The following is a 14,011-nucleotide window of genomic DNA, read 5'->3' as shown; positions in this document are numbered from 1 at the left end:
AAACGGCTTTGGGATAAAGCAAATCATATGCATCGAAGACATCTTGTCCCTCAGCCAATAGTTGGCTAGGACACGCTTCATATGCACGCGGACAAATCAAGGACGCCCGATACCTGGGCATATGGTGCCTAGCAATTTCTGACGGATTCGTACAAGCGGGATCGGACATGCGGTGAAGACGAAACAGTGCCTGTATCAGAGCATCAAGCAGGAAATGCCACGCCAATCTTTTCCCAGAGGCGTAATTTTGAATCTGGAACCAAGACTACCTGTTGCAAATAATGCGCAAATCATCCAAATCTTGGCGCTCAGGTACTGCAAGTAGAAGGTTGTGGAGCTGCAGCTGGAGTAGGAGTGGGGAAGGGGGAAGGGGGTTAGGAAGGTGGGCGGCCGCCAATGCGACATCTGCTTCAACAATTTTTTTCTTCCGACCAATTACGTTTGGTAAGATGAAATCGCGACGAGATTGGAGATTGGGTGCAGGAGGGTTTGGGTTCACATATAACGCATTGACGAAGGGGTCGGGAACCCACCCACCCCTTAGCGCCAGTGCATAACGGGCGGCATCTCTCACCCTTGGGTCGTTCTGATTGCTGCAAGATTAACAAATCATAGCCCTTCTCCAACTTCAAGGTTTAGCAAGAGAACGCCTTCTTTTTTGCAGCTGCTTACGGCTTTTTCGACCTGTTTCTTTCTCGTTGCTCCCATTTTGTTGCTGGACGAAACATCGACTTGAATATCACCAGATGAGGAAATTCGCATTTAAGCCTTTCAAGGGCGACAAGACGGCTCCTATGGATGGTATGTTCCCCGCTTTTACCAGTTCACGCGGGCCGGGAAAAAGCAAAGTGCTATACCACAGCCTTATCGTCTGACACCCAAGGCAGATCCCACAGAATCTCGGAACCCAGTACAAAAACGACGAGAGCAAGTTCGCAGGGCACAAAGGTATGTTTCTAAACGCTCTTATTTCTCCTGCAGGGTGTTCTGCATATGTTTGCTGCAAATAACACCCGACGTTGTTTCTCCAAGTCCTTTTAATCTAACATGACACTTAGAAGCCACCGCGAGCGAAAAGAAACATACATCGCATCTCTAGAAAGCGAAGTTGTTCGTCTTCGCGCCAAAGAAGCACGCCTCGAGTCAAAAATCAAAACCCTCTATGCCGAAAATAGTGTCCTAAAAAAGGGCTTGACAAAGCAAGATGTCCCGCTGCCCACAGCAAACGAAGCAACAGACGAGACTATCAGTCTCACCGTCTTCCAAGAAAACACCATCTCAAAAAAGGGAAGCTGGCGAAAACAAATCTCCGTCACCCAACCCCACAAACCCACCCCAAACTTCTCTCAACCCATCTCCCCCCCTTCCTCAAACTCCTCCTCCCACTCCCAATCCTCCTCCCCAACCCCCACACCACCACCAACCACCCACCTCGGCGCCCTCGACCCAGACATAATCGGCATGGACTTCGTCCTCACCCTCGAATCCCCCTGCCTCTCCCACACCGACATCTCGCTCATCCCCACCCCACACCACCCCCGCACCACCTCCTTACCCACAACAACCGGCCACGCCCTCACCCTCTCCGCCTGCCTCTTGCACACCCACCCTTCACCACCGGGACACCGCCAGCACTCGCAAACGCCATGGCGCGCGCCCCGCTCCTCGCTGTCGCACGTGCTGAGTATATCGTCGAACGTCCCGCTGGCCGATGGCGAGGTCACGCCGGTACAGGCGTGGGAGTATGTAAGGCAGCATGCGACGTTTAGTGGGTTGGAGGTGGGGAGGTGGGAGATACTAAAGGAGAAGTTGGTGGGGGCCGTACGGTGTTATGGGTATGGGGGTGTAGTGGAGAGGAAGGTACTTGAGAATGTGGTTTTTGAGGCGTTTGTTGTGGGAAGGATTTTCTAGAGGGGTTTGGGAGGGTTACTGGAGTCTGAGAATGGGTGGTATGTGGTATTTTTTTTATTTTTATTTTTATTTTCTGGTAGTGTTACAGATGGCTAGAATATGGGTACAGTGGTTGGATGCCACGGCTTTACGGAATTTAATGTCCTTTTTCTTTTCTATGCTCGAGTTCTTTTTAGGGTTGGTGTTGCTACAACCCGACTGTATGCAGCCTACGTATCTGCTTCCGAGAATCTGGAGCTGAAGCGGGTGGGAAGACATCTCCAGCAGTTGGCCGCGGTCTATGCATCTGCCGCGCTGGTGTCGGAGGAGTGACAGGTCTACTCGTCTCAGTAGGCTGTTTATTCACTCCACGCGGTGTACGCCGCGCTTCATACTCAATGTCCTCCCCATCTTCTTCCTCAAGATCCTCGATATCATCTTCCAACTCCTTCAGCGCCTCATCAGCCGTCTTAATCTTTCTCTGATGCGTTCTCACCACTCCACCCCACAGCGTCTCCAAATCCGTCTCTGCTCTCTTCTCCTCCGTAAACATTTGCACCACCACATTGACACCGGGCTTGACATCTCGGAACCCGACAAACTCTTGTACATTGTCGCCGGGCATATGTGTATCTTCTGGGTGCGCTTCTAGTTTGCCCAGCGTACAGCAGATCCAGCCCGTGCGGATTCCATCGTCAATATTGCCTTCGGGTATCGCTCCGCCCACATTCGCCAGCATGCGCATCCGTTTTGCCTTGCGCCTCAATTTGATTTTCAGTTCGTTCCGGCCGAGCAGTCCTGCTGCATTTGCTTTCAAACCGTGCTCTCTTCGTAGGTGCCGACAAAATCTATCTGCTGCTACATGTAAATGTTTTTCCGATCGGGCCGTGGCAATGATCATGATCAGCTTGGGGCCAAGCGCTGGTGGGGGGTCGAGGTGCCGTAGGTCGAGAAGCTCTAGGTCGTCTAGACCAGCTGTGACGGAAATGTAGTCCAGGAGGGTTTCGAGGAGTGGTGGGGGGTTTGGTGGGAGCGCGGGTATCTCGGCGGGTTGTTGAACTGGTAATTGTACGGATGACTGCTGTTTGAGATACCATGGAATCGAAGCATTTTGTGTGGAAGGTGTTGGCGCAGCCTGTTCTAGATTGTCAAAGGAATCCGTCGCGGGGTCGTGTGAGTTGGAATTGGATGTCGCTTGTTTTTCGTTATTGTTTAGAAAAGCGAGTTCAGGGTCTTCAGCTGAAGGACGGTCCTTTTGCGATCTTCGAGACAGGCTCGTGCTGAATGCGCATTGTGGAAGTTTCAGAGGCGAGGCGCGGGACGTTATGCGATCGGTCTTTGGTTTTATAGGTGAAGGACGTGCATTTGCCTTTAAACACGAACTGCAAACAAACCTTGAAGAAACGGCCCTCGAAACCGACATGTTGAAGTGCAATGGACGTGCTGTAGCGAAGGTGGCGTTGAAGATGTAACATTTGTCGATGACATGGGATGTTTTGCCAATCCCTGCTAGTGCCTGCGGCCTATGCGAAAGGATTGTGGCAGCTGTGGCGCTGCATTTGGTCTTCTCATTGGCCGATAGTCTTTCACGTGATGATAAGATCTTATCAGTCCCGCAGCGGGCAGGAAATTTTGGCGGGGTCTTGGTTGAAGGGTGAATTTCCAAGCAAATTCGCCACACATTTCGACTCATAAACACTCAGATTGTTGCTCTCCGTTTTATACCCATACCCTTTCCCTCTGTTACGGCCAGAGTAACTCCAAACACCCTGACCACACTGTTGCTGCCGCATCTCTTCGCCAAAATGGACGGCACAATGACTGACGCTCAGTCCTTTGCGCCTGCACCAAAGAACGCGGCCACAATTCTCTGTGCCGACTGTGGCGCCCCCGTCGATGGAACCATATCTGGAGCCTTTTGCTACGACTGTATAAAACTCAAGACCGATGTCACTGGCGGCATCCAGCGTGAAGCCATTCTGCTCATGTGCCGTGACTGCGACCGATGGCTCTCCCCACCCTCGACTTGGGTAGTCGCGCCCCCAGAGTCGCGCGAACTCCTTGCTCTGTGCCTCCGAAAACTGCGTGGACTGAACAAGCTGAGAATTATTGATGCGAGCTTCATCTGGACGGAGCCGCACAGCAGAAGGATAAAGGTCAAGATCACGGTACAGTCGGAGCTGAACGAGGGCGCCATCATGCAGCAGACCTTTGAAGTCGAATACACACAAAACTACAACCAGTGCCCGGACTGCGCAAAGAGCTATACGCATAATACATGGAGAGCCTGTGTACAAGTGCGGCAAAAGGTGCCACACAAGAGGACCTTCTTGTACTTGGAACAGCTGATCTTGAAGCACGGCGCACACAAAGACACCATCAATATTAAGGAAGTACACGACGGCATCGACTTTTTCTTCGCACAGAGAAATCACGCAGTCGCCTTTTGCGACTTTTTGAAGGCCGTCATCCCTGTCAACATCAAGAGGTCCGAGGAACTCATCTCACACGATATCCACACGTCAACGAAGAACTACAAGTTCTCGTTCTCATGTGAGATTGTACCTATTTGTAAAGATGACCTTGTCGTACTTCCCATCCCACTGGCCAAGAAGATTGGCAATATCTCACCTCTGACACTCTGCTCACGCATTGGCACCTCTGTCCAGCTCCTTGACCCAGCAACACTACAAACTGCCGATGTTGCTACCGATATCTATTGGCGGACACCGTTCCGACCATTGGCAGACGTGCAAGAGCTGACGGAATTCGTTGTCTTGGACATTGAGCCCTTGGGTAAGCAATCCGGACGCAATTTTCTTGCAGAAGCAACCGTAGCACGTGCGTCCGATATGGGTGTCAATGACACAACATATTACTGCCGAACACACCTCGGTGGTATTCTCCACGTTGGCGATTCGGTAATGGGTTACCTGCTCGCCAACACAAACTTCAACAACGATCTTTTCGATGTCCTTGAACAAAACAACAAGTATGCATCGGCTATTCCAGATGTAGTCCTTGTCAAGAAGTACTATCAGCGGTCCCGGAAGAGCAAGAACAAGCGCAACTGGCGCGTCAAGCGCATGCACAAGGAGGAGGGCGAGATGTTGCCTCGCAAGCAAGATCAGGAGAAAATGGAGCGCGACTTTGAGATGTTCTTGCAGGATGTCGAGGAGGATCAAGAGCTGCGACAGACAATGGCACTCTACAAGGCCCAGCAGCAGCGCGATGCAGACGCGATGGAAACGGAGAGCAGCCTTGGTGATGACGAAGACGAGGGTATTCAGATTCCGATGGATCAGCTACTTGACGATTTCGAGGATATGAAGATGGAGGACTAAACGGGCAAACGCACGTGGGATTTTCAATCAGTTATTTTGGCGTTTTTGTTGCATTTCAAGGCGTTCCTTGCTAGAAGAGTGGGTCCTGTCACTCGCAAGGATGTGGGTATTCTAGCTTGCGGTGGCTGCTATCTGGCTGCTGAAGGTAAGATGAGAAGAGTCTAGTCGGTGGACGTTTACCCCCGTGCGGGCAAATCTGGTCGACGACTTGCCCAAACTGGACACGCCTAAGATTACCTAATTATCTTTAGACTCAACTGTCACGGACATGAGCGCGAGCTAGAGAGCGAGAGAGCTGATTTGACGGCAAAACTCCTGACACTGCGGTGAATTCTAGTCGCAAACTCAACGATTGGCATGGCGTAAGACGGCGATAATCCTCGTTGACGGCGTATAGCAATGACGTTTATGTTCCGTTCACAGCCGCGACCCACACGACAAAGTTTCCTGGGCCAATGCATTACTCGCGCATCAGATGCCAGCCAAATCTTTGTGGGGTGGCCTAGCAGGTAGGGCGTACTCCACACGGGCCTTCCACGTGCGTTTCAGCCAGACAGAGTTTGTAGTGGCGGCGAGAAAAAACTTCTAGCTTAGGAAGAAAGAAAGCTATTGCCTTATTGCGTTTTGCCAACATTCTGACAGCGGCAGAGGTGCTTGGCAGCTGCTCGGAGGCTTGGTCGGTCGGTTTGACTTGTACGAGAATTGATCATATTCCAAATTTAACAGAATAGTACTACTGTACCACCAAAAACGTAGCGTTGTCAATCAGTACAACGAATTTATTTTATTTTCGAACTGAAGATCATGGCCCTGACTCTGAGCATGAAAGAAGCAGCCTAGACTATATCGTACGGCAATGTGCATGTCGCACCACTGCTGCACTGGCGCCCTTACAAGGCAAGCCACCCCGGTCTAACATCATGATGTTCGCCTGCGCCGAACGGCTAAATGACCATTTGCGATATATCTCTGGGACTTGTTCCACTGATAAGTATTCCTTCGGCCCTGTCGCGGATCACATGGACAGCCACGACCTTCATCACGGCTCGGGTTACATGGATCTCATCGCTTACCCCCGCTCCAAGACTTGTTTCCTGAAACTGGGTGAACAAGCATCTGGAGCCGCGTAGTGTAAAGAAGGGACGAGGTGCATATTCTAGAGGCTGATTCGCTCTAAAGTACTTCTAAACTGTAATCATCACCGACTCCATCCGCTGGCGGACCACACCTCTATCTCTGGCTCTTCCAACGTCACTGGATCGTTATGGCAGAAAACGCGCCTGAGACGAAGGATGAGTTCACATCCATCATGATAAAGCTGTTCCAGAATCCCCCGGACCCTAATCAGCGTATTCCCGTGTGGAATCGCAAAGGAACGATATATGGTATCACTATCCCGCTGCAGGTACCGTTTACACCACCCCCTATGATGAGACACCGACAGCCGAACTAAACATTGACAGGTCCTCTGCTGGGTTTTTGTCGCAGGTCGTCTTCACACACGTCTACGTGTGGTCCGCGAGCCTGGTCTCGATGACCTCTTTGTCGTCCTGGCAGCGCTGTTCAATCTCGCTGCGCTTATTGCATTCCTGCTTAGTATATATATCCCACTCGGTCTTCCTCTAAAGGAAACTTCTCTGACCATTTCTACAGGCCTAAACTACGGCATGGGTAGTCACCTCATCTACGTTATCCCCGTGCTCCAACCAACCATGATCGCCATCTACGTCAACAATGCCACGAACCACGCCACTACCGTTTGCATCAAAATCTCGCTTCTCCTCCAGTATCTGCGCATGTTCCGCAACGGCAGGCGCCGCATCGTGTGCAAGGTTGTGCTTGGGCTCGTCACTGTGTGGTCGCTAGTCTTCCTATTCATGGCTTGGTTCCCGTGCTTCCCTGTTACTGCTTTTTGGACAAGGTCGAAGGGTTCAACGTGCTATGGGTATGGATACCGTTCGGTGGGCGAGGCAAAAGCGTCGGTGCTTGCTTTTGCGGGGACAAATATGATGTTTGATTTGATCATTTTTGCTATTCCACTCACTGAGTATTTTCGGAATAATCTGAGGCGCAAGGAGGCTATCGCTATGACGGGACTGTTTATGTTTGGTGCTATGTCAGTACATCGACCTGGTTTGCTGCGATGCTAGCTGACTCTCTTTCTACAGTGCTGTTTTGATGTCGATTCTGCGCCTCTGGGCTACGTTCAGGCATAACAAGGATTCGATTCAGAGTTTCGATTTTGTTTGGTAAGAAACTGATTCTTTTATCATACACCACTCTGAAATGGGACCCTCGCTAACGCTGGATTGTACAGGTGGTACCCTGAAGCCATCATCATCTCCTTCCTCGAAGTTAGTTTCGCAATCATGTGCGCCTCGATGCCCATATTTTGGCCTACCGTCATCGCAAACTGGGGGCACATCTTTATCACCAATGAAGTCCGCGTCACGTCTCACGAGCGCCTCGATAGCGTTACCCAGGACCATATCGAACTCACGAGGGCAGCGTCATTGAAGAGTGTGGATAGCACCAAGGGCTTGACAAGAGTGGAGTCTGAAGGGAACAGCAGTCCGTATGATAGTGGATATCTTACTCAGCCGGGCAAAAATGAATTGTTCTCGACTATGCATGTAGAGGTGCGGCCTCAATCGCAAAAGTCGCGGGACAAGCAAGCCCGCAAGGAATAACGTACAAAATCAATTGTTTCATCCGGTTCTACTTTTACTTCTTTGTCGATATTTACGTTCCAAGTACCACATATACTAGGATACCTAGTGCATATGCGGGCATTTTGCACATTCAAGCAAAAGCTTAACACCACTTAATAGTCTGCGTTTCTTTCTGCATCCTTAGAGATCGAACCATGCGATCATTTAATATTTCACTCCAGATAATCGCGAGATGTCAAGCAATACACATCTAATACTCCGACCTTCTCCACTGTAGCGCAACTCGGACGACTTATTAACTTTCACCGCTCTGCTTACTTACGATCCCCAAACCCATCGCTCCATCCCCGACCAGCCCCCCTGTAAATCGTCGACGCCCCCCTCTCTGCCCTCCCCGCAGTACGCCTCACATTCCTTTGAACCTTATAAACTCTAACTTCTACTGCCGAGAAGAATAAGAAAATGGCTATACGCTCGTCCCCCCGTCGCGCCTCAGGGCAGAATACAAACTTGAAACGATATTGTTTCGAAGCAAGTTTCCTTTATGCCCGGCTTGACCGGCCCAGTCCATAAAACAATGATGCAAAGAAATGTAGATATTCAATGTCTCGTTTTCCGTTCTTTCCTCAAGGTTGTACACAACAGAACTTTCTGGACTCGATCGCGTGGTGGTGGGGGGTCGCCCGTACATGCTCAATTTGGGAGTGGCGCTTGCTCGTATTTGTTGCATAAAAAGTCAGTAGCGCGTGCTAGTTGGCTGGTTTTGGATTTTCGGGCAGGGAATACGGCTGTGCTGGTTATAGATCGACCTTGTCTTAATAATAAACAGGGGAGTCGTATATGTTGGGAGTCGTATTGGGCGGGGATAAGAATGCTTGGTTTCCGTGAACTGCATCATTGGGAGGCTGGGCGATGTGATGGTTGATATTTAAGTTTTATATGACCATACTATTTTAGTGATTATATGTTATAAAGTTTGCTCCTGAAGCTGGGTGTGGTGGGAGAGGAGGTTTATGTTTCATAATTTATAGGAAGACTGTGTGGATGGTTAGGAGCATTTTGGAATTGTAATGAAAATGTACTTACTTGCGATCTGCGGTAGGTACAGGCGATCTCCTGCCAGTCGCAGGGTATTTCCTTACAAGATCTGCATGTTTGTCGCTGTGATCCTTTGGATCGACTGGGAGGCATATCACTGCATACGCTCCTGGTCTAATTTAGGCTCTCTATCTCTACAACAGCCCCTGATAGAATTCTGAACTTAGCCTTCTTGGCTGTTGTACTTTTCATCATGGAAAGCCATACACGGACAGTGAAAGGGCGAGCTGGCGACAGGCGATGCGTCCAAGTTTGAACCCGGCAACTTGGGCATAACAGCAGAGAACGCAGCACAAAATATGCGCATCGCTGTCAAGAACTGACGGATAGCTAGCAATTCTGCTTCAAGACCGTTGGAGGAGGAGTTAGAGCAAGTCTGCGATGATGTATACTCTCTGCACATGTTCAGTGCGGACACCTGCGATAGCAGTTTGATTGGCGTCACATGTTTTGCTAGACGTCTTCTCAACTGACAGATTTGACATTTATCGTGGTTGAATGCTGATGGTTGTCGGTTGGTTGCACCCGCGAGTGACTATCGGCTAGTCGGCATTGCACTTATACTTACCAAACAGTGAATGTTCCTTTCTATAGGCTATCTGTGCACAACGATAAGCAACTGTAGGGTACCTGCACCTGTAGACATCTGCGATAGCCCTTGGCCAGAGAGCTGCCACTGCATGATTACATGGCATGCCAAGAAACCCCGCACCACTTTCCACGCCCCTGACGTAGGTTTGCAGTCGCACGTGTAGGCTTGGGGTGATCTGGTAGGAAAGACGTGTATGTTTCTTATCTCTGCTATCTATTGTTTTCATTTAACTATCTGCGGTGCAATTATATCTATTGCTTCGGGCTCAGCTAAAGTCATTACTTCTACGGACTCTCAAAAGCTGCAACATACAATAATTTCCGACCAAGTCTTACCTCCCTCTTCAAATCTGTACAATTTCGACAAGGCAAAGTCTACATACTGATTATGAAGGAAATCGAGCCAGAGATCGTAAACACTACGCAGGGAATCGGTGAAATGGTCGACTGGCTCGTCACCTTTGTAGGGCTAGATCCAGGCTCGCCAAACATATACATAGACCTCGAAGGCGTAAACCTCTGTCGTGAGGGATCCGTTTCCATACTCACCCTTCTATTGGATATCGTTGCCCTCCGCACGCGTGTCTATCTCATCGACGTGCATACACTAGGTGCAGAAGCGTTCAACACTGCCTGTCCTGGACAACCAACGCTGAAAGATATCCTTCAGGACGAAAAGATCCCAAAGGTCTTTTTCGACGTTCGTAATGATTCAGATGCGCTATTTGCGCATTACGGTGTGGCACTGCAGGGGGTCGAGGATGTCCAGCTTATGGAGAGTGCAACAAGGAAGACTACCGCATCCCGAAAGTTCTTGAACGGCCTAACCAAATGTCTTGAGAAAAATCTGCCGACATCCCTTGATAGTAGCACACTATCTAGATGGAAGCTAGCTAAGGATAAAGGCGAGCGCTTGTACAAGGCTGAATATGGCGGCTCGTATGACGTGTTCAACCAGCGTCCGATTCCTGAGGATATAGCATCCTACTGTGTTGGGGATGTCCAGTACCTTCCTCATCTACGGAAGGAATTTTGGACGCATCGGACCCGTCAGTGGAAACGCCTGGTCCGTAAGGAATCTCAAAAGCGCGTCGCGATGTCTCTAAGATTGGACTACCAGCCTCATAATCCCACTAAGGTAATGGCACCGTGGAGCTATGAGCAGAACAAGTTTTTGAATCAGTGGAATTATGTGCCTCGCAGTAATTTCACTGAGTACTTCTACTCCTACTATAACAATGACGATGATGATGGGTGGGATGGTGGTCCGACCAACTGTAGGGACATTATCAGCGACGATGATTACCATCTTTACTATTCAGACTGAGCCTCTTGAACTGGTTGCCAAAAGCTTGTGTCAGCACTCTACTTATGGAAGAACATCTTCAAAAAACTTCAGGCTGTTTCCATGTAACTAGGGTATCACTATTAGGAATATTATGTTATGGTCCCATTTGCGATATTGTGAAGCTGTAGGCCGGTGCGATCATATGTCTCTATGGCATGCAAGCTTTCGCGTTATCTGTGGTTGTGCGTTACGCTTCATCTTCAAGTTGCACTATGATTGTGTCGGATGTCTTCCGATCCGACGGTGCTCAAACTGATGTGGCTGACGGGCGACGGCTGTCGACTGGCCCGGAGCATCTGATGACTCAAAAAGGCTAGCTCGTCGGGTGGGGCAAGCGACATAAATCGGATCACGGCCAATTCCAAAGCAGGTAATTCATATCGCACCCGTCTTGTACACATAGCTTGATCCGATGCGCACTTCAATCACTAACAAAAGCTAACAGCCTCAACTCAACGATGCTGAATTTAAACGCAGGCTAATCATGATGACGCCATCCGTTCGACTTTTGATACGCGAGAATAGCAGACATCCAAAACACTTACTGCAGTCAACGCACAACGGAAGGTGCCGCGCGCACCAACTCCATATGACTGCAGCAAACGCAATGGTAGTAAAAAAAATCGGAACATCTATCACCACTCGGCCTTTTCGCGAACAACTGGAGATTTACCAGAGGTACGGCAAGGTTTTGACGAGTCGAGCCTAGTCGGTGAAGCGTTGAACTACAACTCTAGTAGTTGTTCCGCCTTGGCTATAACTACCGGCATTAGGCTATATGCAAGTGTTCCGCTGATGCTGTTAACGCAGAGTTCTAGATACAAGCTGATGAAGAGGAGTTCCCCAAGAAAATCGATTCATTGAGTGGTCATTATCTGGTTGTGACTTTTCAATACATAAATCTCGAGTGACGGCTTCAATATGGAGCACGGAAGAGGCTTCTCCCAACAGTGATCAAGCAGCCGTGGGGGCTAAATTACCGTGTCACCATGGCGCATATCTTGTTCATCCTTCACTTGCCTTTGTTGGTTACTCCCGGTCCTGCGGTAATCTAAGCAGCGTCCCCAAATCACCCAGATCGCCATCCTTGTACGCACTTTCATGCGACCCCTCGCATTCTCTTGGATACTTGTTCAGAGAAGGTTCTCTGGCACATGTAGGTTCAATCGGTAATGTTTTCCACGCCGGTCTTGAGTCTCGTCGCTGGGCTGAGCCTAGTATTCTCAGCCAATGCCACGCAATGTTCGGCGCGAGCTAGTGAGTTCGATTTTGTACGTACGGTTGCAAGCCGAGCCAGCAAGGATTTAAGGCTCATATTTGCTACAGATTGTTGTCGGCGGCGGGACGGCTGGTATCGCATTAGCCACTCGACTCAGTGAAGGCCTTCCGGAACACTGCATATTAGTCATTGAGGCCGGACCAGATGGCCGTAATGAAGAGAAAATCTACATTCCAGGGCTAAGAGGTTCTACCTTTGGCTCCGCATATGACTGGAGTCTTCCAACTGTACCTCAGACTGCAGCAAACAACCGGACCATTGGACATAACCGGGGAAAAGTTCTCGGTGGCACTTCTGCCCTCAATCTTCTTGTTTGGAACCGCGCTAGCGTCAAAGAGTATGATGCTTGGGAAGAGCTGGGCAACCCAGGCTGGGGGTGGAGTAACATGTATCCTGCGATGCTCAAGACGGAAAACTTCCAGCGTCAAAACGGCTCGCCACAATATGGCGAAGACGGCGTGGGCTACGGTGGCCCGATCCAGGTCGCTTTGACTGAGGATCCACCACCTCATCTGCAGGCTTGTATACCAACTTTGACCAATCTTGGGGTGAAGGAGAACTTGAAATCATTGAATGGGAACAACTTGGGTACTATGTATCAACCAGCAACATATCGTGTGTCTAACCATACACGGTCTTACTCGATAGACTATCTCCCTGCAGCTGGAAATAATTTGGTGTTCCTGTTCAATACTACTGTCCACAAAGTGCAGCTCGCGAAGGATGGCTCTAAAGCAATTGGTGTCATCCTTTCAGACGGTATCGTTGTCAAAGCCACCGAGGAAGTCATTCTTTCAGCTGGTAGCCTGCTGTCCCCCAAAATACTAGAACTTTCCGGTGTTGGCCAGAAAACCATACTAGAAAAGGCCGGCATCAAACAACTCGTCAACCTTCCTGGTGTAGGCGAGAATCTTCAGGACCACCTCCGTATCCAAACAACGTATGAGTTGAAGCCCGAGGTTCCTGGCGTGGACATTCTCAAATACAACGCAACACGAGCAGCCATAGAGTTGGATCTATGGAGGCAAAATAAGACCTCTCTCTACCAATACGCAGGCAGCTGCTACGGCTTTCTAAAATGGAACGAAGCACTCGCCAGCGACAAAAACCTATTCCAACTCGCCAAATCATCCGCCAACACATCCAACCTCATCGACCGAAAGAAACTCGCCCTCCTAACCGATCCCGATTCCGGAGCCCCAGATCTCGAAGTCGTCTTCGGAGACGGCTACATAGGAACAACCGGGTACCCGAAGAACGGAACAGCCGGCTACGGCAAGCAATACGCTACACTCCTTGCAGGCGTCCAGCACCCGCTTGCTAGAGGATCCGTACATATCAACGGCTCGGACCCTGCGAACAAGCCTCTTATCGATCCGAGGTATTTGGGGACACAGTATGATATTGAAGCCCTTGTATCCGCAGCAAAGTACACGCGCAAAATGGCGAATACGGCACCGTTTAAAGACCTCTGGATTTCTGAGTTTGATCCTGGGTTGAGCACCCAGACGGATGAGGAGTGGGAGATGTATATTCGGAATAACGTATTTACCTTTTATCACCCGCTTGGTACGTGTGCTATGTTGCCGAAGAAGGATGGCGGTGTGGTGGATCCGCAGCTTAGAGTGTATGGGGTCAGGAATTTGAGAGTCGTAGATGCGAGCGTCATTCCGATGATTGTTTCGGCGCATATTCAGACTGCGGTTTATGGGATTGCGGAGAGGGCGGCTGAGATTATTATTGGAGAGCACCGCTGAGAAGGAGACATGGGAGTTTGGTCTTTAAGCTG

General features: G+C 49.8%; 6 protein-coding genes across 6 annotated transcripts; 4 read left to right on the top strand and 2 right to left on the bottom strand.

Moving 5' to 3' along the window:
• Positions 1-746: 746 nt before the first annotated feature.
• Positions 747-1,911, top strand: COCMIDRAFT_103844 (uncharacterized protein; the record flags this gene model as incomplete). The annotated part of the gene is made up of 3 exons (XM_007692997.1): positions 747-801; positions 888-948; positions 1,059-1,911. 3 exons carry the CDS (start codon positions 747-749, stop codon positions 1,909-1,911), a joined length of 969 nt encoding a protein of 322 aa, XP_007691187.1.
• A 187-nt stretch (positions 1,912-2,098) lies between these two features.
• On the bottom strand, positions 2,099-3,313 carry COCMIDRAFT_103909 (uncharacterized protein; the record flags this gene model as incomplete). Its single annotated transcript, XM_007692996.1, has 1 exon — positions 2,099-3,313. The coding sequence occupies one exon, from the start codon at positions 3,311-3,313 to the stop codon at positions 2,099-2,101; it is 1,215 nt and encodes a 404-aa protein (XP_007691186.1).
• Positions 3,314-3,399: 86 nt separating this feature from the next.
• COCMIDRAFT_103854 (uncharacterized protein) lies at positions 3,400-3,573 on the bottom strand (the record flags this gene model as incomplete). Its single annotated transcript, XM_007692995.1, has 1 exon — positions 3,400-3,573. One exon carries the CDS (start codon positions 3,571-3,573, stop codon positions 3,400-3,402), a length of 174 nt encoding a protein of 57 aa, XP_007691185.1.
• A 134-nt stretch (positions 3,574-3,707) lies between these two features.
• Positions 3,708-5,234, top strand: COCMIDRAFT_103859 (uncharacterized protein; the record flags this gene model as incomplete). The annotated part of the gene is made up of 1 exon (XM_007692994.1): positions 3,708-5,234. One exon carries the CDS (start codon positions 3,708-3,710, stop codon positions 5,232-5,234), a length of 1,527 nt encoding a protein of 508 aa, XP_007691184.1.
• A 1,264-nt stretch (positions 5,235-6,498) lies between these two features.
• COCMIDRAFT_39623 (uncharacterized protein) lies at positions 6,499-7,924 on the top strand (the record flags this gene model as incomplete). Its single annotated transcript, XM_007692986.1, has 5 exons — positions 6,499-6,639; positions 6,698-6,830; positions 6,888-7,350; positions 7,403-7,483; positions 7,552-7,924. 5 exons carry the CDS (start codon positions 6,499-6,501, stop codon positions 7,922-7,924), a joined length of 1,191 nt encoding a protein of 396 aa, XP_007691176.1.
• A 4,191-nt stretch (positions 7,925-12,115) lies between these two features.
• Positions 12,116-13,979, top strand: COCMIDRAFT_103867 (GMC oxidoreductase; the record flags this gene model as incomplete). The annotated part of the gene is made up of 2 exons (XM_007692993.1): positions 12,116-12,214; positions 12,270-13,979. The coding sequence occupies 2 exons, from the start codon at positions 12,116-12,118 to the stop codon at positions 13,977-13,979; spliced, it is 1,809 nt and encodes a 602-aa protein (XP_007691183.1).
• Positions 13,980-14,011: the final 32 nt, after the last annotated feature.

Source organism: Bipolaris oryzae (genome assembly GCF_000523455.1).
Source record: "Bipolaris oryzae ATCC 44560 unplaced genomic scaffold scaffold_148, whole genome shotgun sequence".
Lineage (NCBI taxonomy): Eukaryota > Fungi > Ascomycota > Dothideomycetes > Pleosporales > Pleosporaceae > Bipolaris > Bipolaris oryzae.
Note: the sequence above shows the minus strand (reverse complement) of the source record. Positions and strands in the feature narration are given on the sequence as shown.